Source organism: Euphorbia lathyris, chromosome 8 (genome assembly GCF_963576675.1).
Source record: "Euphorbia lathyris chromosome 8, ddEupLath1.1, whole genome shotgun sequence".
Lineage (NCBI taxonomy): Eukaryota > Viridiplantae > Streptophyta > Magnoliopsida > Malpighiales > Euphorbiaceae > Euphorbia > Euphorbia lathyris.
The window spans coordinates 79,591,988-79,617,965 of NC_088917.1; the positions used below are offsets into that span (position 1 = coordinate 79,591,988).

General features: G+C 34.8%; 2 protein-coding genes across 3 annotated transcripts; both read left to right on the top strand.

Moving 5' to 3' along the window:
• The first annotated feature begins 1,212 nt into the window (after positions 1-1,212).
• Positions 1,213-14,316, top strand: LOC136203541 (calmodulin-binding transcription activator 2). Of its 2 annotated transcripts, none has more exons than XM_065994718.1 (13): positions 1,213-1,466; positions 4,148-4,267; positions 5,128-5,243; positions 5,462-5,550; positions 6,067-6,109; positions 6,363-6,489; positions 7,160-7,285; positions 7,428-7,684; positions 9,258-9,791; positions 10,345-11,030; positions 11,569-12,145; positions 12,774-13,103; positions 13,888-14,316. In XM_065994718.1, the coding sequence occupies exons 1-13, from the start codon at positions 1,427-1,429 to the stop codon at positions 13,999-14,001; spliced, it is 3,159 nt and encodes a 1,052-aa protein (XP_065850790.1). In that variant the 5' UTR covers positions 1,213-1,426; the 3' UTR covers positions 14,002-14,316. The 2 variants fall into 2 exon arrangements, with proteins under 2 accessions (XP_065850790.1, XP_065850791.1); XM_065994719.1 differs by lacking the exon at positions 1,213-1,466 and adding an exon at positions 1,584-1,710.
• A 7,665-nt stretch (positions 14,317-21,981) lies between these two features.
• LOC136203853 (NADH dehydrogenase [ubiquinone] 1 beta subcomplex subunit 3-B) lies at positions 21,982-25,658 on the top strand. The gene is made up of 2 exons (XM_065995080.1): positions 21,982-22,294; positions 25,444-25,658. Exon 1 carries the CDS (start codon positions 22,046-22,048, stop codon positions 22,259-22,261), a length of 216 nt encoding a protein of 71 aa, XP_065851152.1. The 5' UTR covers positions 21,982-22,045; the 3' UTR covers positions 22,262-22,294; positions 25,444-25,658.
• The last annotated feature ends 320 nt before the right edge of the window (positions 25,659-25,978 follow it).

A 25,978-nucleotide genomic window follows, 5' to 3' on the forward strand; every position in this document is an offset into this window, starting at 1 on the left:
TGAGGTGGTTTCTTGGAAGGATGACATATGCGGTGATATAGGTTGGATTTTCGTCCCTTAGATCTACCCCTTGTCCCGTCTTGCTGGGAATCGAAGGACAAATCCTTGTTTCATGGATAAGTTCAGATTATGTGGTGTTCGGTAAAGCATGCATATCATGTATGTCAAGGCATTTGTTAGGTTCCCTTGCCTCTTCCAGTTATGCTCTAATAGCTACCACCTCCATTGTGTATTCGACTCTAAGAACGTTCATTGACTCTTAGACCGACCCCACGTTGTAGATGAGTTGTTTAGTGATTTCATCCATAAACTTCCTTTGTTCTAAATCCAAAGAGCCCAACAGACTTATATTCGCTGGTCAAATTCCGATGTAAGCTATGAAGGTTCTAGGGCTTTTCATTTGTGTCAACAAGAGATTCATTCCTTGGTAGTTGAGTTGATGTCGAATGGATGTTGGATGATGCAGGAATCATAAAGCTATTCAACTGAGTCATAACGATCCAAGCTCACCACATCCATTTGATGTGATATAATCTAAGTTGAGCTTGCTCGAACCCTTTAGATTCATGAAATAAGACAGAAAAATGATTAAAGTGGAGCCGAGAATCGACAACTCAACTCCTATGCCTAAGCCAATGAGAGAAATATAATGAGTAATATGAAACTTATATGAGCAAAAAGGACGAACTGACCTTATATTTATAGTAGGATAACATTGTGTGTCCGAAATGAAAGTTGAGATCCACGTGACAGTCAGTAAATGGTTTGAACTTGCTGTTAATAAAAAACGGTTACAATAGCTGCACGTGTGGTTCTGCTAATGACAACGTCATGCGTGAGTGTGAATGTACGTTTACTTGTTATGTGATTAGTCGTGTGCTATAACGTTATTTTATACATTGATGCTAAATTCACTCACCCATAATATCTATACTCTAATTTGTAACTTTTTTTTTTTCAAATAAAATTGCCCACTATATTACCATTAAAAAACAAAAACCGCGTCTGAACTAAACACTTTTCATCTTTTTCATTCTGGTCGCCACATGTCCACTTGTAATTGGTTAAAAATGGGCAGCGGACCCCACATTTCACCTCTTACCGGAGAGCGACTTTTCCTGCCAGTTTCGTCGGCTTTTCCCGTTCCTGTGTTCACACTGTTCCTCAATAGAACCTCAAACAAACTATTAAAGTATAATAACGTAATAATTACTTAAAAAATGAAAAATAATAGCGATAAATTTAAAAATCCAAACCAAATCCTTCTTTCTCTGACTTCCTTCGTCGTTCAAACCTGCTGACTCTTCTCGTCGGATTAAATAATCGGAAATCCGATTCAGTCTCTGAAGTCTGCGGTTTCCAATCGATATATTTATAGATCAATCAGTTGCCGATTCAATCTCTTTTCGCTTCTCGACTCCTTTTCATGGCTGATCGTGCTTCGTTTGGGCTGGGTCCTCGATTAGGTCAGATTTTCCTTTCAAGTCACTTTCCGGTTCCTTTGTTTTCGTGTAGATTTAGATCCATTTGTTTTTTATGTGAAGTTTCGTATTAGGTTTGATTTGATTCGTTGTAGGATGTGTTTGTTTTAATTTTTCTTTCCGTGTTTCTAACTTCCTATTTCACATCGACATCATTTCTAGTTATTGAATTACAGGAGTTTTTAAAGAATGAGCTAATTAGCTTAGATAGTTATGCTGCTGGCCTCTAGTAAGTTCTACTTCTTATTGAGTTACAGGATTTTTTTGACTATGAATTACTGTTTAGGAAAAAATCTGATTAGGTTAGCTTTGGCTAGTTATGCTTCTGACTTTAAGTAAGTGAATGGCTACTCTTCAGTTTACTATTGAGCAGTACTAGCCTTTTGAGTATGAGCATGAAGTTCCTAACTAGTTGAAAGTTTGTACTCTGTTAGTCTGTTTTTTATGTGAAGTTTCGTAGTTTAGTTTGATTTGATTCGTTGTAGGATGTGTTTGTTTTATTTTTTCTTTTCGTGTTTATAACTTCCTATTTCACATCTACATCATTTCTAGTTATTGAATTACTGTAATATTTTTTTAAAGAATGAGCTAATTAGCTTAGATAGTTATGCTGCTGGTGCTGGCCTCTAGTAAATTGTACTTCTTATTCAGTTACATGATTTTTTTTTTGACTATGAATTACTATTTAGGAAAAATCTAATTAGGTCAGCTTTGGCTAGTTATGCTTCTGACTTTAAGTGAATGGCTACTCTTCAGTCTATTATTGAGCAGTATCAGCATGAAGTTCCTAACTAATTGAAAGTTTGTACTCTGTTAGTCTGTTTTGGAATTTTTGTTTTGTGGGTTGGGGTTTCTTAGTTCTCTTATCTAACAATGGGAGCTTTTGGGGATGAGGGGTTAGATGATAGTGATGATGTTGCGGTAGGGAGGTGGCATGTGGAAAAATTTATTTTAATCCTATTGTTATGAATCAAGCTCAGAAAAGCTCAATTCAAGCAATGGATATTGAATAATGAGAAACAGAAGAATTGAGGGAAAGAAGAAAAGAGAGACAAAAACAGAGGAATAGAGAGAGATAGGAGGGGGGAAATGAGAGAAAGCTTGATTTAACTTTGCAGCATCATTACGATACAATCACCAAGTGAACTACTTCTCAAACTCATAATCATTGACTGTCAGCAGAATTTGCTTAAATTATCCTTGATGCGTGGGCAAAGCATTTGAATGTCTCGAGTTTTCTTTATTTTCCTTTGCCTTATTTTTTTTCTCAAATTCCATCTCTTTGATGGCCCCATTGACCAAAACCAAGTCAACCCACCAAATGGCCCTTATAATACTTCCCTTTCGCTCTTTTTTCATTTGTAAGTGATTCCAATGCATAGAGAATCCGAGAAGCAATATAACATTTTGACAAACACTTGGTACTCCAATGACAAATGTTTCCAATGCAGAAAGAATCCGAGAAGCAATATAACATTTTGACAAACACTGATACTCCAATGACAAATGTTCAATTTTCTTTTTCTTTCTTTTTTCCTAATACATCTGAACTATAAAAAAACTTCCAACTCCAAATCACAACGACATCTATACAAACAATTATAATAGACTTAGGAAAGATAAAAAATTTCCTTACTCGTTCTCATGGTGCTAGTCGATTCACTTGCAGACTCATCGCTTCCATAATATTTTTCATTGTGGCCTTTCTTTTGTTTCTCTTCATGTTGTTTCACCATTGTTCGTTGCAGTTTGGAATTCATCTTATAGCTTCTCATCATTGTCCTCTAGGGTTTGAATGCAAGTTTCAATCTGCTTCTTGGTCATCCGATAAATCACCATCAAGATCTTTCCGATTTGCCAGCAAATATGTGCTATTGTGGCCTTTTTCTATTTGCAAGATGAAATTATATGGCAAAGCCTAGATACGATTCTCCAATCATCAAACTCCTTTCTCAAATTTTGAGTTTTTTTTGAACCATGATTCGTGGGTCTGAATGACTTTGATAGCAATTGTTTTGCTCAAGGCTTGTAATTCTCAACTCAAGTAGTGAATCATGAGAAACCTGGAGAATTTCAGGGAAAGTATAGAAGAGAGATAGAAAAAGTTGAAAAGGGAGATCGGGGGAGAGAAGGGAGAAATAGAGGAAGAGATGGGGATAGGAAGAGAGAAATGAGAGAAAATTTGATTTGTTTAGATAACTGATGTACTCTCTACAATCCACATAACTCAAGTATTTATACTATAAATGAAGTGTCATGAAACCTTCCTCGCTAGTTGCTTGTCTATGTTCTCTTGCTCACTTCAAAATTTTAATTTACGTCTGCCCTGCAAATTGGCCTGAGATACAAATAAGGACTGATATTGGGATATGTCTGCATGCACAAGTTGAACGTTTACATCACATACATAAAATGTAGTGGAATGGGAAAGTGTGTTCCTTTTCTGTTTGGATAGCATGATGTCTGTTGCTTACTAATTTTACTTACCATTATAATCCCTTTTTTTTTGCTTATATGCTCACATTCCATTAAGTGCAAAGATTGATCTTTCACGAAAGTGGTTTGCATTTTCAACATTTGGCCCACTGACATTTTTCTTCTATTTCTTTTTGTACTTGTGACACTAGAAATTTTGTAGGTTGACTTTCAGTTCTTTTGATGTGCAGATATTCAGCAGTTATTTTTAGAGGCACAACACAGATGGTTGCGTCCTGCTGAGATATGTGAAATTCTTCGTAATTATCAGAAGTTCCACATTTCATCAGAGTCTCCAACCAGACCACCAAGTATGATTTTCTAAACTTATTCTGATGGTTGGATTGGTTTCGAAAGTGTTTCTAGTACCTTGAAGAGTCTTAGTTTGGATAGAAAAGGGTTGAAATGTATAGTGTTAGGCCTCTCATGTTTGTTACTACATTGCTACTTTATGCTGTTCATCATTGATCTAATACTTCTTGGTTTTCCATTAATTGGTTGTGGCATCTTGATGAGCCTGGTATTAATTTATGTGTGTCATTTGTTCCCCGCACCCTGAAAGAATATGTAGATAAAAAATTGACTTGGACTCCTATGAAGTCACTCGAGAGTCACCATACAGTGGTTTTCAGGATATGCTGTATTATCATCTAACCTAGTGCTTCAAAGACACTTTGGTAGATTATGTGTGTCTCATTTTCTACTTCATGGTTGGAACTTGTTTGATTGCCGAATTACCTAATCATGTGTGTCTCATTTTCTACTTCATGGTTGAAACTGGTTTGACTGCCGAATTACCTATTGTTTGTTACCTTCACTATTATCAAATTATGTAGACATGCTTTTGAATACCAGCCTCTGTTCGGACAATTCTGGATTTAAGTGCATTCGTAGTTAGTTGCTGTTCTTTTTATTGATTTTTTTTTTTATCTTTTTTTTTTTCAAAATACCTTTAAAGATTGCTTGGTGAAGCACACTTAATGATTTTTTTTCGAACTACTCATTTTATATGATGGTTCATGTTAGCCGACCCCGAATCATTTCGGGACTAAGGCTTTGTTGTTGTTGTTGTACTCATTTTATGTGCAGTTCTTTAAATAATATTGCTCTTGAATATTGATAATTTACAACTATGAACATGATAACCTTACTCTTTTTTCCACCATCTTAGGTGGCTCCCTTTTTCTTTTCGATCGGAAGGTTTTGAGGTACTTCCGAAAGGACGGACATAATTGGAGGAAAAAAAGGGATGGAAAGACTGTCAGAGAAGCTCATGAGAAGCTGAAGGTTAGTTTGCACAAGCATAACCTTTGATTGTGATTCAAGTATATGTGTATCTTAGGGGGATTCAGAACTTGATTATTGCACAACTTTAGTTTTGCTGAATAAATGTATAATATTATAGTTATGCTTTTCTGTTAGTTGACTATTTTTCTTGATTAGAGGTTTGTTTATGAAAAAGCTACTGTATTTTCTTAATGTTAACATGCCTTAAACATTTTTAGGTTGGAAGTATTGATGTATTACACTGTTATTATGCCCATGGAGAAGATAACGAGAGCTTTCAAAGGCGCAGCTATTGGATGCTTGAGCAGTAAGTACTAAGTAGGAATTTCTGAATCAATTTCCATGTTAGGCTTTTCCTGATGTAACATAATTTTTAAGTCCTTGGGAGGCTGTTGAAATCTTCCATTTATCTTTGGACTTATCATGCATGCTGGCATTGCTTTGTCATATCTATTATAATAAAAAAATCTGCTTTCTTGTATTGTAGTCCAATTATTAGTGTCAATGTTTTGAAATACTATAGGTGTTGTTGCTGCTTGTTAGAGGTCAGGAGCAGAATTTGTAGCATATGATTTCTGCATCGAAGTTTTTAGTAGTATCCGTCGTGAAGATATGCTGCCACTACAATATTAGGCTGAAGCAGTGATTCCTTATTATTATTATTATTATTACCATCAAGGTTGTAAAATACGCTAGGCGCTAGTCGGGCGGACAGGGTTCTTGGGGATTAATCGGTTGTTTTGATTGTATGAATTGTTGACTGCTGTAATTTTTAGAATACCTCTGTCCTTGTTTTGATTGTATGAATTGTTGACTGATGCAGGGAATTGATGCATATAGTATTCGTCCACTACTTGGAAGTAAAGGTAGCAAACTTCTTGTTTTTACACTCCTTATTACTACTGTAATTATTTGAAAAGACTTGCTATTATGGCTATGGGATGCAGCAGCCAGTTCTGAGATATTTTTTTGCATATCTTTGAAGGACTAGAGAAAAACTTCCAGATAGTTCTCTACTATTTCTACTAGAATTTTAAAACTGATATCCTACTAAAGGACTTAGGCTGTTTGGATCCATTGTTTACTGAAAAATAACACACTTATACATTTATCCATCAGGGGAACAGGACGAATAGCAGTCCTTCAAACAGCTTTGTTGCGAGTCATAACAAAGAGCCTTCAGGAAATACAGATTCAACAAGCCCAACCAGTACACTTTCATCTTATTGTGAAGATGCCGATTCAGGTATTTTCTGTCTGTTATATATTACATATTGCTAATGCTTGGAAGACTGAATGCTGGGTAGAGTGTGAAATTTGGATACTATTTTTATGGTGATTTTGTGGTTCTCATGGAAAGAAGGACGAGTGTTGGAACTCTTCTGTGTGGGTCTTAAGAGATATTTCCTTTTTTACATTTAGATCGTGAGGAGACTTTCTTTTTTCCAGGGGTCTTTTTTTTGCTCATGAGTCATGATCTACCTTTTGAGGGAACATTATGACTTTGAACGCTTAATGTAATGTTCTTGTTGATTCTTGGCCTCTTTGATAGTTACTGTACTCATTAAGAGAATTTTTTTTTGGCCTAACTTGTGTTTGGAATGAGAGGAAATGAAATATGTAACAGTTGAGAGGGCAAGTGTGAGAAAGGAATAGAGAAGAAAGTATTGCAGACATGATTTCGAGAACTTAGGGAGAGAAATTCTATTTCAGTTATGTCAAATTCTACTGCGGTTTTAAAATTAATCGATCCTCATTTATATCGAATATTCAGTCCTAACAAACGACTAAGAGAAGTGATAAAATGACAACTAACCAAACAACAGTTATTGGACTGCAAGAATTCTGTTTCAACTGATTTAGCTAACTCATTTATATCTAGTTCCTAACACGCTGCTAGCATGTAATTAATGTAGCTGATAGTCAACATACAAGTTCTGGACACTACTCTCTTCTTGAGCCACAACAAATACAAAGTGGTCCCGTGACAGACAAAAAGAATGGTGGCATGTTGAGTTCTCATTTTGTTCATCCAACACCTCGTAAGATTGCTTTTATTATGTTAATTTCTCCTTTTTATTAATTTATTGCTGGCGTTCAATTAATTTACCTTATGGGCTGGTCCATATAAAGCCTCTACATGGTCATGACTCAAATTTACTTTATACTTGAAATTATCAACAGATAATCATGAAGTCCAATCATCAACGCCTGCAATACATCCATATTCATATGTTCAGGGAGATGGCCTGGGAAAAATTGATGGTACTTTCACTAATGATTCCCAAAGCCTGGCATCTTGGGAGGAGGTTTTGGAACAATGTAATATGGGAAATAAACCGGATGCTACAGGTATTGCAAGGAGTACGATTCTTGGTGAGATTATAGATGCTCCCACTGAGGATTATGGTGGTTCTCTGCCAACAGAATCACAATGGCAGGTACTTTATTCACTATATGTCTATTCAACTTCTTCAAATGAAAAATTGGAAACTGGATTGTGGATCCATTTGTTTGTTATATACTTTCTGGTGTTCATTTCAAATAACTATGTGTGCGAGAGAAAGAAATATGTAAATTTACGGGATGTTGGAAATGGTACTCGTTGTTGAAGGTGTTTCCAGTGTGCTCTCTCTAGCACCTCTGCTGGAGAAGGGCTGGTGCTCTTCACCAGGAAAGTGCTTTTGGCTTCGCTGTGCACCTTCTTTCAGGCAATATGTACTGAAATTGTGCACTTCACTAACTATCGGCATCAAGTTGTAGGAAGAATTCTTTTCCGCTTCTGGGAAATAGTTGGAATTTGTCTGGACCACCACCTGTAGACTTAATACAAGCAGATTTGCTATATGATGTAATGTGCCGCAATTTCTTGGAAGTCAGAACACTTGAGGGATTGAAATTTGACCAGACTGCTACTAGTAGTAGGTTTTGTCACTTTCATGGTAATCTGAAAGCCCAAAAGGCATTGGAATGTGAGTGCAACTTGTTGTCTCACATGGTCCTTAAGTTGATCCTCTCTGTCTCTCTTTATTTTCTAGTTCCTTCTTTTCCCTGGATTTTTTAAGCATGTTACTTTTTTCCATTTCTTCTTGGTCTCTTTTTAACTGATTGTCAACTTCTATTTCTTTTTCCGTTTTTGGTTATTCTCTTGAAATGGGGCAGTGGCTCCTGGGTTTTGAACCTAGGACGCTGAGGCTTCCCTTAGAGTCCTCTCTCAATCCATCAATTGATGGATTTGTCTCTTTGTTTTGTTTTATTATACTAGTTGAGGACAAGTACTTCCATGAATCTATTGAAGATGAAGTCATTTGTAAAATTTTATTTCTTGGTGTTTCATCATCTCTAGATTGATGCTTTCAATAAACTCTTTTAATTTGGTTAAATAGTTGCTGATATTTTGTTTTATTTTTATTTTTATTTCTTTATCTTTCCCATCTGCTCTCGGTGGCTGCTCTTTTGCCCTTACGCCTTCACCTTGCGTCTAGACCTTGGATGCCTTTGGCCTCACTGCACCTTGTGCCTTTAGTACTATGGTGCCCATTAAGAGCTAAAGAGTTCATAAAGATAGTAGGATCTCACCATCTAGTTTACATGGGCTGAAAACTTGAAAAGGATTCATAAAAGGGTCATTGAAATTTATAGTCTTAAACCAAGCAGAATGGTTATGATTTTGTTATGTGTTAGTGGGTGCATTTGAAGTTCAAAACTCAAAGCATTTGAAGTAGAAACCTATCTCCTTTTCTTTCCCCCCCCCCATATGCTTAAAATCTTCTGTACATATGAAACATTGGTATGGTTGTATATTATCTAGTTTCTCAACAATTGAAAATGTTTTTTGCAAATCCAAATTTTGTTGTGTCAATGTAGGTATTCATGCAATTAATGGTATCATATTCATGTTAGTAACATTGTAGACTTCTTCTAATTTCCAGTGTGCTTTGTTTTTTTATTTTATAATTTCTGGACACAATGCTTATCCATTAAATATTTATGCTATATTTGCAACTTGACCAGATTCCGTACCAAAACAATTCCTTGCACTCGCATGATGGACAAGTCTACCAAACAGCGGATCTTGGTTTGACATATGATTTAGATGCAAGGTTGTTTGAGCAAAGAGGTTATAATGGTGATTTACAAAATACACTTGAGGGATTTTTATCTGGTCCCCTTCAGCACAACTTGGAGCTTCTTGATAGCACACTTAATATGCCATTTACAAACGCTGAAGTTCAAGCTTTATCTCAGGGGGAATATGAGAAAGACATTTCTGTGGAAGAAAATAGCAAATATAATTTTATTAAGAAACCATTACTAGATAAAGAAGAGGGCTTCAAGAAAGTTGATAGCTTTTCTCGTTGGGTTTCTCGAGAACTTGCTGATGTGGATGATTTGCATATGAGATCCTCATCTGGTCTTTCATGGAGCACAGTTGAATGTGAAAATGTGGGTAATGATTCTTCACTAAGCCCCTCCGTCTCACAAGATCAACTTTTCAGCATAATTGATTTTTCACCAAAGTGGGCCTATGCAGACTCGAAATTGGAGGTACATGTTATTGTTTCCTTGTTGATTATTAGCTTTTTTGGTACTTAATTAAAGCTTTCGTCAGCTTTTTTTGTTGTTGTTGTTTGTCAGGAATAAGCATTCCTTGTTCTAACGGGCAAGCAGTGATTCTGCTATATGATTTTCTTATGCTTATATAGAAAAATTTCCATTTTGTATGACCCAAAAAGCTCAACTTTTAGCAACATTATCGATTTCCGCTATTGTAGTGGATGGTATTTCTAACTGGCTTTTTGGTTTTTGAAATTTTATTATGTATGTTTAAATATTTTTTTCAGATGTTATCATTTGGGCACTTTGTTTTTATTTTATGCAAACTACTCCACTTCTATTGGGGTTGAGCTTTCTCGTAGCCATCATTTCATTATCAGAAATGTTACTTCCACTTTCAATTTATTTTGATTGTTTATATTGCATGGAGTTCTTCCAGCCAATCCCAATTTTGGAGTCTGTTTTCTATTTCTTTCAAATTGTTCAGAATGGTGTTTGGGGATGTGAAAAACTCAAGTCTTCCTACTTTTTTTGCTGGTAATAGGTACATGTCACTGGAACATTTTTGAAGAGTCGGCAAGATGTGGTAAAGCATAACTGGTCTTGCATGTTTGGGGAAGTGGAGGTACCAGCTGAGGTTTTGGCTGATGGGATTCTTTGTTGCTATGCTCCACCTCACAGTGTTGGAAGAGTTCCTTTCTATGTTACTTGTTCAAACAGGGTTGCTTGTAGTGAAGTGCGTGAATTTGATTATCAAGAGGGATCCGCTGAAGATGTAGATGTCATAGACACTTATGGTGGTAATACAAGTGACATGCTTCTTCATCTGCGATTTGAAAGGTTGCTGTCTTTGAGAGCTCCTGGTCCTCCAAGTTCTCTCTTTGAAGATGCTAGAGAGAAACAGGTACTGATTAGCAAAATCATTTCACTGAGTGAGGATGATGAATGTTATCAGTTGGCTGAACCAACCTCAGAAAGAGGTTTATCCCAAGAGGAGATAAAAATGAAGAAGGCTTTGCAAGCAAAGCTGTATCCGTGGCTTCTTCATGTGGTTGCTGGAAGTGTTAAAGGGCCAAGTATGTTGGACGATGATGGGCAAGGTGTTCTACACTTAGCAGCTGCTCTTGGTTATGATTGGGCCATAAAGCCAACAGTGACTGCTGGGGTCAATATCAATTTCCGTGATGTGAATGGATGGACTGCCCTTCATTGGGCCGCATTCTATGGCAGGCAAGAATATATTTTTCTAACCCTTGAAATACTACTAAAAAGTAACCTTTCGTCCTATTGTTGTTATGCCCTTTGTCAGAAGTCCTAGTTTCTCATCTCGCATCAGGGAACTTTAAACATCAAGGGTTTAGTGATATAGTTATGTGGAATACGCTTGTAGTAGTTTCAAAAACACTACCTCTCTCTCTCCCGCTCTGGCTCTGTCGTTTACCAACTGCATATCTTGGTTTAATTGTCCTTGCATAAATCAATTGTGAAATTAGAAACTCAATTATATAATTATTCTCCTCTATCTAGCTTAAGGCTGCATCTTGCTATATTCTATACGCACACCGATACAACTCTTACGAATACTAATTAGTCTCAAGATATTATAGAGAATTTTTTTCTTCGACTTCTTGAATGCTTGTAAAATCTGCTGGAACTTTTTGCTTCAACCTCTTGCATCTTTGTTAACTAACTTTAGTGTTAGATGCTGTGTAATTTGTAATATGTTTGGCAATACTAATGGTTACTGCTTCAATGCTTGTAAATGCAGAGAGCAGACAGTTGCTGCACTTGTCTTGTTGGGTGCAGATACACGGGCACTGACAGATCCATCTCCGGAATTTCCTTTGGGTAGAACTCCAGCTGACCTTGCTTCAGGCAATGGACAGAAAGGGATATCTGGCTTCCTTGCAGAGTCATCTCTGACAAGCTACCTACGTTTGCTTACATTGACTGATTCAAAGGAGGGAGCTGACCCTGAAGTTTCAGGAACGGCAGCTGTGCAGACAATTGCAGAACGAGCAGCAACTCCTGTGAATGATGGCGATATGCCAAATGTACTATCATTGAAAGATTCACTTTCTGCCATGCGCAATGCTACACAAGCTGCTAACCGTATATATCAAGTATTCAGAATGCAGTCATTCCAGAGGAAACAGTTAACTGAGTATGATAATGATGAACCAATATTGGATGAGAGAGATCTTGCAGTTGTTGCTGCCAAGATGCGCAGGCCTATGCATTCTGAAGTAGTCAATGCTGCAGCTGTACAAATCCAAAAGAAGTTCCGTGGTTATAAGAAGAGAAAAGAATTTTTGATAATTCGGCAACGGATTGTCAAAATACAGGTTTCTTTCTGTTTATGCTTTTCTTGCTTGAGAAATTATCATATCTAGCCAGTGTGTCTCCCCTGATTTTGCATGAATAGTAGCCTGTGGATGAATAGGAGTTGGAATAATTTTTTTTTCTTCAATCTGCACTTTTGAGACCCTTGTCCACGTGTAGTTTTTATTTTCATTATTTTTTGTAATTTCTTTTATGTTTCTACTTTAAGTGTATAGTTAGTTGTTATGGTGTCATTTTCATCATTCAGTCGTTTGGCTTTATAGTGTATTCATTAAGGGACAAATAGTTTTCATTTGGGCCTGATAAATTCTGTCATGCGTCTTATTTGATTTTAAATTTGACATGCTTTTGCCAATAAAATAAATTAGTGGAATAATGCAATTTTGAGGCCCCTTAACTTAGTTGTTTTTACACATTAAGCACTTGAACCGTTGTTTTTTTACATATTGAGCCCTTCATCATTTATGAACATACTCATTAAATCTATAGAAACATAATTGAGCCCTTTCATCAAGGGCACATTGTGCAAAAACGATTAATATCAATAGCCTCGGGATGCTTTAATCCTAAATTAATTATCTTATTAATGAAAAGATTCCGTACTGACTTTTGACTCTCATTTTTTGTAAGGCCCATATAAGAGGACACCAGGTGAGGAAGCAATTTAGGACGATCATTTGGTCTGTTGGAATCCTGGAAAAGGTTATTTTGCGATGGAGACGTAAAGGAAGTGGTCTACGGGGATTCCGCAGAGAACCAATTACAAAGGAGGAGCCCCCAAAAGTGCAAGAAGTGCCTCCAAAAGAGGATGATTATGATTTTCTCAAGGAAGGAAGGAAACAAAATGAGGTGAGGCAAGAAAAAGCACTTACGAGGGTGAAATCCATGTATCATTGTCCTGAAGGACAAGCTCAATACAGGAGGCTGTTGACTTATTTTGAAAAATTCCGGGATACTAAGGTACGTCTCTCTTCGTACATATTCTATTTGTTATATATATCTATGCTTGAGTGAAATTTTGCGGATTTTCCGAACAAGTGGAGAACACTTGTTGCCTTAGCAACATCATTTCGGTTGTAGCTCCCTTATTGAAGTAAGATGATGTTAACACCCTATGTGCCAAATATCTTCTAATCGCCACCTAAGAGTCGCATCTAAAACCTTAACTCGCAACTTCTTAGGATCAAACTTGGAGTGAATATTGAACTTTCTTGCTATTGTATGCCAATGTTACATTTTGTTGTAGCTTAAGATGTATACTATGTCCCTTCCATATTTAGCACGGGAAAAAGCAATATTTGGCCCTTGTACTTAAAATTTTGTCATAATTGTTCTTTGTACTTGACAAAACATCGTCATTTAGGCCCCTGTACTTAAACTTTTGTATATTTGCCCCCCTGAACTTCTTTTTTTTCAAATTTGGCCCTTCATTCTCAATTCCAAAATATACGCAGTGTTACATAATTGGATGCTACATTTTGACCACACCTTGTAACAACGCGTGTAATATACTGCTAATAGGTCAAGCCTTCCCCTGCCAATTTATTTGGCAAGAGGCCGCTCCTAAGATTCGAACCCGTGACCTCTTGGTCACACGACAACAACGTTTACCGTTGCGCCAAGGCTCGACCTCTCACTTATTTCTCGATAACTTATTAATATTTCCTTCTATAAATTTTGTAATTAATTTTGACCGAAACTTCTATAATAAAAACTGAAACATCAATACCCTCTATTTTTGCAGGAAAGTGAAATGGAATTTAGCAGTCCAAATGAATTTGTTTCTAATAATGAAGATCTTGTTGATATTGATTCGCTTTTGGACGACGACACATTCATGTCGATAGCATTCGAATGAAAAAATATATCCAGGTTTTACTGATTTGGCTCACTTTGTAGATAGATGGATGCCCTAATTTTATGTCTATTATGTAAATATCTAACCAATGTAGCAACTAGCTCTTGATATAAATTTAAGCAGGATTTGAAATACATAGTTTAGTAGAGAAACAGCAGCAGCAGCAGCCTCACTTGTCATGTTTCTAAAAGATGCTGCTTTTAGTTTGAGATGATATTTGGGGGCATTAGTCTATTTATTTGATTAGAAATACTCTTGTATAATCTTATGTTTGAGATGGAATTCTATGTTGTTGAGTAGAATTTGATTTTTAAACTAGAGTGTCAAATTGGGTTGTTGTGTCGTGTCCTAATCGTGTTAGGTAATCCATTTACTCTGCATGATAATCATATCTAATGGACCGTGTTAGAAATAGAGTCCTGTTTTTAAAATTTATTGTGGAGTCTTTGGATGAAAGATTGGTGAAAGGGTTTTCTTGGCTGAACTGAATAGAGCTGTTATCGAAATGAGCCGAGCTTTGATCTGCTCATCTCATGCTTGGTTTGTCAGTAAATTATGTTGTTTTATATTTCTCCTTTTATCAAATTATTATTATTGAAAATAATAATCGAACCAAGTTTGCTCACGAACGTGTTCATAAACATTATAATCGAGCTTATTCATGAACCTATAATCAAGCCTTCTCCCAGGCTTTTGGGTCGAGTTTCGTCGTGTTCAAATTTGGCTTATTTATAAATCAAGATAAATATGGTCGAGCTAAATCAAGCTGATGAGCGGATCAATTCATTGTCAAGGCCACGACTTGATATTTAAGCCAACTTTAATTTGATGTTTTGCTTCTATGCTTCTAGATCTCACCATTGTTGGATGATTTAATTTCATGCTTTGAATAAGAAAATTATCTATAACTATGTTTTTTTTTTTTCTGATGGAATATTTATTATTATTATTATTTATTTTTATTTTTATTTACAAAAATCCATTCAAACTTCAAGACCAGGTCAATAGATGGGGATTCTATATTAGAGTCAGGGAGTTCCAATTCAAAATAAAGACCACCCCCATTCATAACACTTCCATAGAATAATGGGAGCTAAAACATTTCCAACCGCCTTTTAAGTTGGTTTTTAAGTTAAAATTTAAGAAAAGAGAAGAAAAAACCAACTCCAATAGCTTCTTAGTGACTCTTTAAATTATTAAGAGTCTCTTTCCACTTCTTAGTGTCTTTTAACTTCATTTTTTATTAATAATTTATTATTGAGGAGTCTCTCTCTTCACACTATTGGTAAATATAATAACAATTAATAATTTTAATGATAAAATAATAAATAAGGAGTGAATATAAGGAGTATTGTTGAAGTTGATATGTCTTAGTCACTCTTAAATCACTAAGAGTCAATTAATTATATTATTTTTAGAAAATGCACTAAGAGTCTCTTAGAGATGCTCCTCAAAAATAAAATACTAATAAAAAATAAATTAAAAGACACTAAGAGGATGAGAGAGACTCTCTATTAGATGGAGAGACTCTTAGTGATTTGAGGAGCCACTAAGAGGCTGTTGGAGCTGATTTTTCACTCTCCCTCCTCAAATTTTAACTTAAGAGCCAACTTATGAGGCTGTTGGAGATGCTCTAATAGAACCAGTTCTCCACCTAGGACCGATCTTCAGTACTGTCGATACCCGCTGCCGATCTCCACCGCCATTGAGAAGGAAGAGTTGAGCTTATACAGGCTCTCTTGAGGTTTTTATCAAACAGTTTGACAACAAATCCTATATATCTTCCTTACAAACCCTTTCCTCCTCACATTTTTGTTTTCAATGACCAAAGTTCTTCCTTTCTGACTCAAATTTATTTCCCATTTCTTAATTGATGTATCAAAGAGCCGAAAATTGTCAAAATTCTCTTCCCTCTGATGTAAACTTTTATGGGTCTTCCATATACGATGGAGGGAAAAAGAATATTTGAGTGATTCAAACTCTTGTTAGTTTATCTGAAAATTCATTTCTCCATTTTAACCAAAATCTGTGCCCATGTGAAATTCAATGGTAGGAATTCTATATTAAATCAAGTTAACGAAATCAAGAAAAATTTAGAGCTATGTATTTTATCAGTCTCTACTTATACAGGAGAGAGACGAGAGAGGCGAAAGAGGGAATTAGATTAATTAATTTTTTTTTAGGTAAATTTCAAATAAAACTTATGTAGTTTCACTAATTTTTAGATAAAGGATTGTGGTTTACTTTTTGTTAAAACGAGGATTGAGGTTTTCAACTTTAGCAAAATAAAGACTTTTTCGATTGATACTATTAAAATCACGATTGACTGACTTCAAAAATGACATATTTTAAGAACTACTAATATTCTAAGCAATTTTAATTCTTCAACTTTTTTATTTTTAGATTATTTAGATGATGTTTGGTAAAGAGAGAGAAAGTTAATGTTTAGAGAAAGAAAGTTCCAAAAAAGATGATTTTCGAAAATCGAAAATATAGTTTCATAGAAAATATGACATTGAACAACTTTAATTCTTGAAAATTTTCATTTTCAGGTCGTTAAAGATGGTTTTAATAGCATTAATCCAATTGTGAAACCTCGATCATCGTTTTAACAAAAAGTAAACCACAATCCTTTATCTGAAAATTAGTGAAACCACAAGAGTTTTATTTGAAATTTACTTTTTTTTTTTTTAATTTAAGTGGAATACACATGTAACAATATGAATGGAGGGTTCTTATTTTGAGTTGGAACTCCCGACTCTAATATAGAATAAGGACCTTCTATTCATCTTGTTACACATGTATTCCATTTAAATTAAAAAAAATCAATTAATCTAATTCCCGAAATTTTTTACAGTATTTCGGGAGTAATACATCCGATCAATAAAAATCGTTTTGTCTACCACTACATGGAAGATGATTGGTGTAACAGAAAAAGATATATATATATATATATATAATATGAATTGATTGGTAGGAAATATTACTCCGAATGTACTCTAAAATTTTCCTAATCCCCTCTTTCGTAATTTAGAATTACTATCACTGAGTTTCATATAGGCGTAGGTTTTGATTAAAATAGAGGAATGAATTTTCAGGTAAAATAGCAAGAGGTTGAGGCACTCCAATATTCCTTTTCCCCCCATTAGTTGCGTTCACATAAATCCTGATTACCACGTAAATTTGATCATTCACCATTAAATCTAGACGAATTAAATATAAGCCTTAGGATGTTTTGAATCTCCACCTTAGGATTTTAATTCGCCTAGATCTAACGATGAATGATCAAATTTACGTGGTTATCAGGGTCCATGTGAATGCAACTGTTCCCTCAAATTTCATATGGACTTTGATGACCACGTGAATTTGGTCATTCAACGTTAGATGTAGGCTGATTAAATCTAAACCTACATCTAACGGTGAATGATCAAATTCATGTCAACACTAATATATAAAAGCTTACATTCAGAGTGAGGAGAATTTTGAAAATTTTCGGATTTTTGTCCATCAATTAGAAAATGGGAAATGAATTTGATTAAAAAAGGGAACAACTTTGGTCATTGAAAACAAATATGTGTGGAGGAAAGGGTATTAAGGAAGATGTATAGGATTTGTTGTCTTCCTTCTCAGTGGCGGTGGAGATCGACGGCGGCGGCTGTAGAGATTGGTCGTACGTGGAGAACTGGTTCTATAAAGATAAGTTTGTTTTGTATCAATCAACACACCAAATGGGATAGATCATGGACAAATTAACCAAATAATAGATCAAAGATCAAATGATAAAATTTTAAATAGGTCAGGAGTCAAATAGTGCTTTACAGTTTTTAATATTATGCTACTAAAACTCAAGTGACACCTCAAAATGACCGTTAATAATCTCAAACTAGAAAATTTAAAGAATTGATGATATTATAAGCAATTTTAATTCTTCAATTTTATTTTTGAAGCATTTAAGCGTTCTCTGGTTAGGAGAGAGAAAATGAATGTTTAAAAAAAGAAAGTTTTGAAAATGCTGTTTTTGAAAAAAGATGCTTAATAAATGTAGTTTTAAACAACATTTTATTTTCAAAAGAAAAGCATAAATTTATTAATCACTTTTCAAAACTGAAACAAGAAAGAGAGAGAGAGTAAAGCACCACTATCTCCATAATCTGACATAGAATCAGTTGCCATAAGTATGAACTACGAGATTCATAGACTCTTGACAAATCGAACACAATAGTTATGAATTTCCCTTATAAGAAATTTACAATCAGAAACAATAAGGCCTAACATAGAATTCACCTTCTCTTAATCGTTGATAATATTGACTAAAAGTTGAGAATCTGATTCCATAATGGCATTTTGAAAGTCATTATCCTTCAACGATAAACGCACCCGGCGTACATGGTAGACAATCATTTTGAGCGTGAGATAAACCAGCAAAGTTTCTTAACACACACATCCCTTTGGACGGTCACTAAAGATCTGCCATCGTTTTCTTCATCATTGCAATTTTAATACCTATATTGGTGAGAAATCTGCGATGAGACTCCATCTCAGAGCTTTTGGTGTTGGTTGGACCTCAGTATCGTCATGGCTAACAATTACCGTGCATCACTACCTTCTTCCAAGGTTTTTTTTTTTTTTTTTTCATAAAACTCATTCATGGATTCCATGATGGGAGGGAGGAAGGAGAAAAGGCAAAAAGAGGAAAAGAAACCTCAGCGAAAAAAATTCGTTAATAATAGGGATGACAACGGGTAGGGTACCCGCGGGTAGTGCCAATCTCAAACCCTTACCCGTTTATTTTTTAATTACCTATACCGATCCTATTATCCTAATGAGTATATTTTTTGCATGCCATATCCATCTCATTTAATTCGCGAGTACCCACGGGTAGCCTTATCCGTTAAGAATCAATAAATAAAACAAAAGTGGTGGGGGTGCCAGCATAGTTGGGATGTCCGCCACTTACCATTCCTTGCTAACCAGTCTTTAATCAAAAAAATAAATAAAACAAAAAATATTAGAAATTTAACAAAATATAAATTTAATAAATCATATATCTAAAAGTTTAACAAATTGAACCTTAATATAGTAGCTTGGTGATATCATTCAATGGTTGAATAACAAAATCAAATCTCATATTTACATCTAAAAAACAATACCCTGGTAACGGGTTATGACGGGTAACAGGTACCTTGGTGGTATTTTCATACCCGTCCCATTACCCTATACTCATCCCATACCTTTTTATACAGGGTATGGATATTCCTATTAGAGTCGGATATCCGCGAGTACGGTGCCCGTTACCATCCCTGGTCAATAACGAGGCGTTCTTAATCAAAACGACATTGGACATCTATTATTAAAAATTTAATTAATCACCACCGGTTTTCTTCCATTTAAACAATTTTAATTTTTGAAAATTTTCATTTTGATACCGTCAACTGTCATTTTGAGGCGTTAATTGAAATTTAGTGGACCTAATATTAAAAAGTGTAAGTTTAAGTGATTATTATTTTACTTTTTGAAATTTAATGGCCATAAGGTGAAAATGTTTCGGGAGTAAACCAGTGACTATGGATATAATTTAGAGGAAATTACATATGAAAAATTTATAGTTATATCAAATTTTATTTTGAATTTTGTCATGAGAGAAGTTATCGATAACTAATTATTTTGAAGAAGATTAAAAGATAGTCATTACCTTCTACATCATGACATTTCTAAAATAAAAATGAATCAATCTGATATTATTATAAATGTAATTAATTTAGGGAAAAGTACAAAAATAAACCTTGTGGTTACACCCATTTTCGAACAACACCCATGTGGTTTAAAAGTTTGCAAAGTGGTGCCATGTACTTCATTCCGTTAGCAAACACATACCAAATTGACTAACGGTGTTAAAAGTCAAAGGAAAAAGAGTTAATTTGGTCCTTATATTTATTTATTTTTATAAATTGACCCCTTTATTATCTAATTATTACAAACAAACCCTAAAATAAAAAATATAAATCAAATATACCATCTTCTCCAACTCTCTCTAATTTCTTAATTTTTTTTCTTCTTTCTCTCTCATCTCTCTTAATTTCTCTCTCTAAAATAAAGCTATCCCCGTCAACACTTTCAAAATTTCTATACATATACATTTATTAATCTCCCCTTCAAACACTTACATACATTTAGTCCATAATCAAATAAAACTCTCTCCGAAATTTCTCCCATGGCGGCTAAATCTCTGCTGAATAAAAATCCATACTCGTCTAAATCATCTGTTTAAAGTCAGTAAATTAGTAGAAAATATGATCAAAGAAACATTCTTTGATGCTGGAACAGGTAAATTCTAGAATTTCCAGAAAACAACAAACGAGTAGAAACAAACCTTGATTATGGTCACGTTGCTTGCTCCTTTGCTGGCTACCAAATATGATAACACAAACAGTAGCAGCTGCAACCCCAAATGAACAAATAGCCACAGTTCCACTCAAGCAAAATGGTTGAAGGTCAAACGTTTACCATTGGTGAGTTCAGTTCTTTTGATTTGAAGCATTTTCTTAATATCCAAAGCAAAATGGTCTTAGTGCTACCATATTATTATTATATATGAATGTATAATTTTGTAAAAATCATTTGGATATTTTCACTGCAGAACCTATTCTTACAATGGGAAATATCGAGTGTAACATGGCCTGATAACTGGACAACTTTAACATCTGATGGAAGCCCTGCTGCCCAGTTTGAACATACTATTTTAATTACCAGAACTGGCGCCGATATTTTGACAAAATGTTAGAATAGTGTTCATTATTAAAGGTGTAATCCATGTTCCTTTATTTCAAATGGTTTCCAGTAACTTTTAAATTATTCAAGATTTTTATTTGATTATGGATTAAATGTATGTAAGTGTTTGAAGGGGAGATTAATAAATGTATATATATGTATATAGAAATTTTGAAAGTGTTGATGGGGATAGTTTTATTTTAGAGAGAGAAATTAAGAGAGATGAGAGAGAAAGAAGAAAAAAAATTAAGAAATTAAAGAGAATTGGAGAAGATGGTGTATTTGATTTTTATTTTTTATTTTAGGGTTTGTTTGTAATAATTAGATAATAAAGGGGTCAATTTATAAAAATAAATAAATATAAGGACCAAATTAACTCTTTTCCCTTTGACTTTTAACACCGTTAGTCAATTTGGTATGTGTTTGCTAACGGAATGAAGTACATGACACCACTTTGCAAACTTTTAAACCACATGGGTGTTGTTCGAAAATGGGTGTAACTACGAGGTTTATTTTTGTACTTTTCCCATTAATTTATTAGTTCCTATATTTTAATAAAACACACTGTTTAGTCTTTGTATTTTCAAAAACACATGGTAAGGTCCCTAACCTTTTTCTCAGTTGTTTAGTCATTTCATCTGTTTGTTAGATTTTTTTACCTTTTATGACTTCAGAAATGACTAAATTACCCTTTACTATTTACCTTCAAACTTCAGAACAGTAAATCCAATTTAGAAGAAGAAGCTATTTGTATGGAGAACAAGAAAAAAAACAGACCCAATATTTACGAATTTGAACGATTAAAAATAAAATCAAGAAGAAGAACAGTCAAAGTTGATTTCAGATGCATTAGAGTTTAAAGGAAAGGAAAATAAAGGAAAAGAAGAACGCAAATCCAAATCGACTAACAGAATCTTCATGAGAATCTAACGGCAGGGACTAAATAGTTCACCGAGAAAAACGTCAAGGACCAAACAATTCACCGAGAAAAACATTAGGGACTTTACCTTGTATTTTTGAAAATATAGGGACTAAACAATATGTTTTATCAAAATATAGGGACTAATAAATTAATTACCCTTATTATAATTTGCGATGTTTATGTAAAAAACCTATAATTTACCCTTCAAATTATCTTCATTTTTTGTTATGGCCCATCTCACCTGACACAAACAGCCCAAACCCAAAGAACAACAAAACCCCTCAAAGTTTCTCGCACTCATTTCTGTAGATTCATTGGAAACCAGACGAGAGAGAAATTGGATTTGGCAGAAAAATGGGGAAACCATTGGGACCCACAGGAGAATTCTTCAGAAGAAGGGATCAATGGAGGAAGCATCCGATGATCACAAATCAATTCCGCCATGCTCTTCCTGGATTCGGCATAGGCGTTGTCGCCTTCGGTGTTTACCTTGTTGGTGAAAAAGTTTACAATAGGGTTTATGCTCCTTCCTCTTCCCATCACACCTCTTCGGCTTCTCACTCTCACTGATTTCTCTTTTGGTTGTTGATTTTCGCTTTCGAGGTCAGTCGGTTTTTGATTCATCATCGGCTTTTCTTTTCTTAGAAATTAGTACAAACTTAATGGCTAGATCTGTTATGCGTATAAACTTGATTGCTGATTGGTATTTGAAATTGGTGCTATTTGTGTGACGATTTGCATTTGTTTTTGAATAATTTTGTGATTAGTGATTATTTGTTTGAGTTTTAGTATTCCGATGCCCGAGAATAGAATTTGCTAATCAGAATCACCTATGCTGGGTATGGAATTAGGGCTGTAAATGAGCCTAGTCCTTCCGCGTTCACTCTCAACAGTGTTCCGTTCGATATATAAATGAGAGCTTGAGCATGATGAAAATAGGTTTGAAAACTTGCGAAGCCAGCAGACTCTGTTATAGGGTAAAGAACAAACTCGATTATAATGTTATGAACATGCTCGTAATCAAGTTCTGTCTATTATTTTTTATACTATTGTAAAACAATATAGTTTTGTAGGTTTCAAAACTATATAGTTGTGAAATTTCAAATAAACATAATTAATTGCTGTCCGCTAGCGAAGTTCATTAGCAGAATTAATGAGCTGCTCCTGAGCAAAGCTTGTGAGCCGCTTACGAACAGGGTGTTGAATTTTTTGGCGAGTATGAGCAGGCTAAAGCTCGGCTCGATTCCTTCCCTATATGGAAGGAGAATTCATTCGAAATGGTTTGTTTCCCTTCCCCATCTGTTTCGTCAGTTCTTGCACTTGGTAATTGGGTTTTATTAACTCGACATGTTTTAGTCTTTTGGGTTCATAATTAGATGTGAAGTTGTCAATTTTCAATTTTGCTCAGCAGTATTTTGAGTCATGTTTATCAGAATTGATTTTCTCCACTATTTTCTGAGCAAACATTAGGTATCTTCTATGTTGCACGCATAGTTGTTAAAAGCGCAACTTAAGCAACGCTCAAGGTAGTGAGCCTTAATTCCCCTAGCCGAGGCGCAGTTTAAAAGGCCCTGGCCTTGTGCTCCTCGCCTGGGCTTCGGAGGCTCTCATCAATGCGTGCCTTGGGAACATTCAGTGTTTTGATTAGGTTTTTTTTTTTCAAACAAGGTCAAGAATAAGAATCTATAAAAGAGAAGGACTCGAAGGAGTAGGATAAGCTAGCATCTTCTCTCTTTTCTAAAGGTAGCGGTTGATTAATCTCAACCATTGATCTAATCTATAAGCAAACTTAGTTTTAAGATCTAATCTAAGTAAAAGTGTAAAACAAAACAAGAATATGAAGAAGAGGAAATTGGAGATGAAAATGATAGTGGAGACTTTAGAGAGGACGATATCAATCTTGATGAGGATTATTAGTTTTTTTTTAGTTCTTTTTGATTGATAATGAATGCTTATTAGTTTATTAGCATTAGTTAGGTACTTAGGTGAAGTATATGTCTCTATGAACTTAACTTGGTGTTTTTGACATTTAATATCATGTTTTTATGTGGTTTTGTCTTGTTTAAGTGGTTATAAGTGTGTTTTTTTGGTTCCTCACAACTTATGCTTTAACTAGTAATAGAGTAGTAGTAATATTAGTATCAAATATTGATATTTAGATTTTGTATATATATTTTATTTTTTGCGCCTCATGTTCATCAGGCGAACGCCTTGCGCCTAGGGTCCAGGACCCCTTAGTGCCTTAGTGCACCTTGTCCCTAGGCTCCAGGACCCCTTAGCGTCTTTAACAACTATGAAGTGGATAACGGAATAACCTTCTAGTTGGGCAGATCTCACTTAAAACCATGATATTTCTTCATCAATGACGACTCAATACTCTTGCATGTGGGAATACCAAATTGAAGTAGAAGGATGCGGTAGGAAAAGAAAAGGAAAAACTTGAAAGAATGGAGGTCGAAAGTGATGGTCAGACGATGCATAAAGAAAAGATGTGTGAATACTAAGGAGTATAAGAGGGTATATAGCATCAATTGGGAGGAAAGGAAGGTGTGTAGGGTTGCAAATGGGGCGGGGTGAGGATAGGGACTACCCTCCATCCCTGTCCCTATTCCCATGGAGATTCAGGTCCCCGTGGGGATCCCCAAATGGGGCGGGGTGAGGATAGGGACTACCCTCCATCCCCTGTCACATGCTTGTTAGTGAATTGTGTTTATTATTTTCAGATATTTTTGTTTAATTGCGTTCTCTACTTGTTTTCATGGTATGTTTAAGAGTTTAAACACATTGTTTCATAGTTTTTGGCGAACTATATTAGTTGTGAACATTGTTTTTTGGGATAAGGTGCAAAAATACCCCTAGGAGCAATTTTACCCCTAACTTTGACAAGTTGGGTCAATTGGAGAAATTATTCGTCTAATTGTCTTCTCGGTCATAAATCTTGTCATCTAAACTTCACATGTGCATCATTTTATCACTTAGTAACATATCACATACATGATTAAACGCGAAAAAAATTTAGAATTTTTTTTGAAAAAATATATTGTATTTTGTACGAGTTGGACAAAAAAAATTCAAATATTTCACCGAATTTAAAAATATTAATCTTAAATTCTATTATTAAATCATAAAAAATATGAAATCTTTTTTTTTTAGAATCAACTTACGTGCAATTGGTACAAAGTAAGGAACAAAATGTATGTGTTTTATAATAATGTCTAAAATTGATCCAACTTACCAACGTTAAGGGTCAAATTGCTCTTGACTGCCAACGTTAGGGTCAAAATTGCACCGTTTTAGACATTAATAAGGGTAAAATTGCTCATGCATGTAAATGTTAGGGGTATTTTTGCACCCTATCCCTTGTTTTTTACTCGTTTGAGTTGTTTCAATGATATTGTTGTTGAAATGTTGTTATTCGCATATTTTTAAGGATATATGTTACAAATGTTTATGTTTTTTTGTAAATTATTTTTAGATAGTATAATACATATTTTAATTGTATTTATGTAATAATTTGTTTATTAACAAATAAGAAAATATAAATCCGACCAATATCCGAGTTCCCTTTCCCCTTTATTAGCCCCTAGCGTTTTTTACAATCTTGTATATGCCATACGATTATGTATTGTACTAATGCGACAAAAATGATGATTGTGAATCTTTATTGCTGGCAATCTAAAGAATTTATTCATATGTAATTTGGTTCGCTTCGGCAATTTCGATCTTCACTGATAGAAAATTTGATATTGCAGATGGACGGGAATGTCTGTGTAACTTGGCTGAATAAATTCTCTGGAGACATTGAAGCAGCGACCTCTGATAATTTCCTTTATTGAATATCTGGATATGGTACTTGTGTTTTAGATGTTCTGTAGATGTTAAAACTTTTGTATAATGTTCTCATTTATGTTGCTTGCAAGGATTCCATCATTTGATAACAAATGTTAAACTTTTTATCCTTAACGTTTCCAACTTGGTGCAATTTTGGGTCTGGACAGCCGAACATGGAGCTAGTTTAGATTCTGATAGCAGAACCTTGGGCCATGGGATGTAGGGCTGAGCAAAATAATCGATACCTGATTATCAAATTTAAAGTTTAGTTTGGTTCGGTTATTTTTACTTTATGGTTTGGTGGTAGTCGGCTATCGGTTGGTTTTGGTGGTAGTTGGCTATTGGTTCGGTTATTTTATAAAAAAAATCAGTTATTTTTACTCTATGGTTTGGTGGTAGTTGGCTATTGGTTCGGTCGTTTCGTAAAAAAATATTGGTTTATATATAAATAAAAAA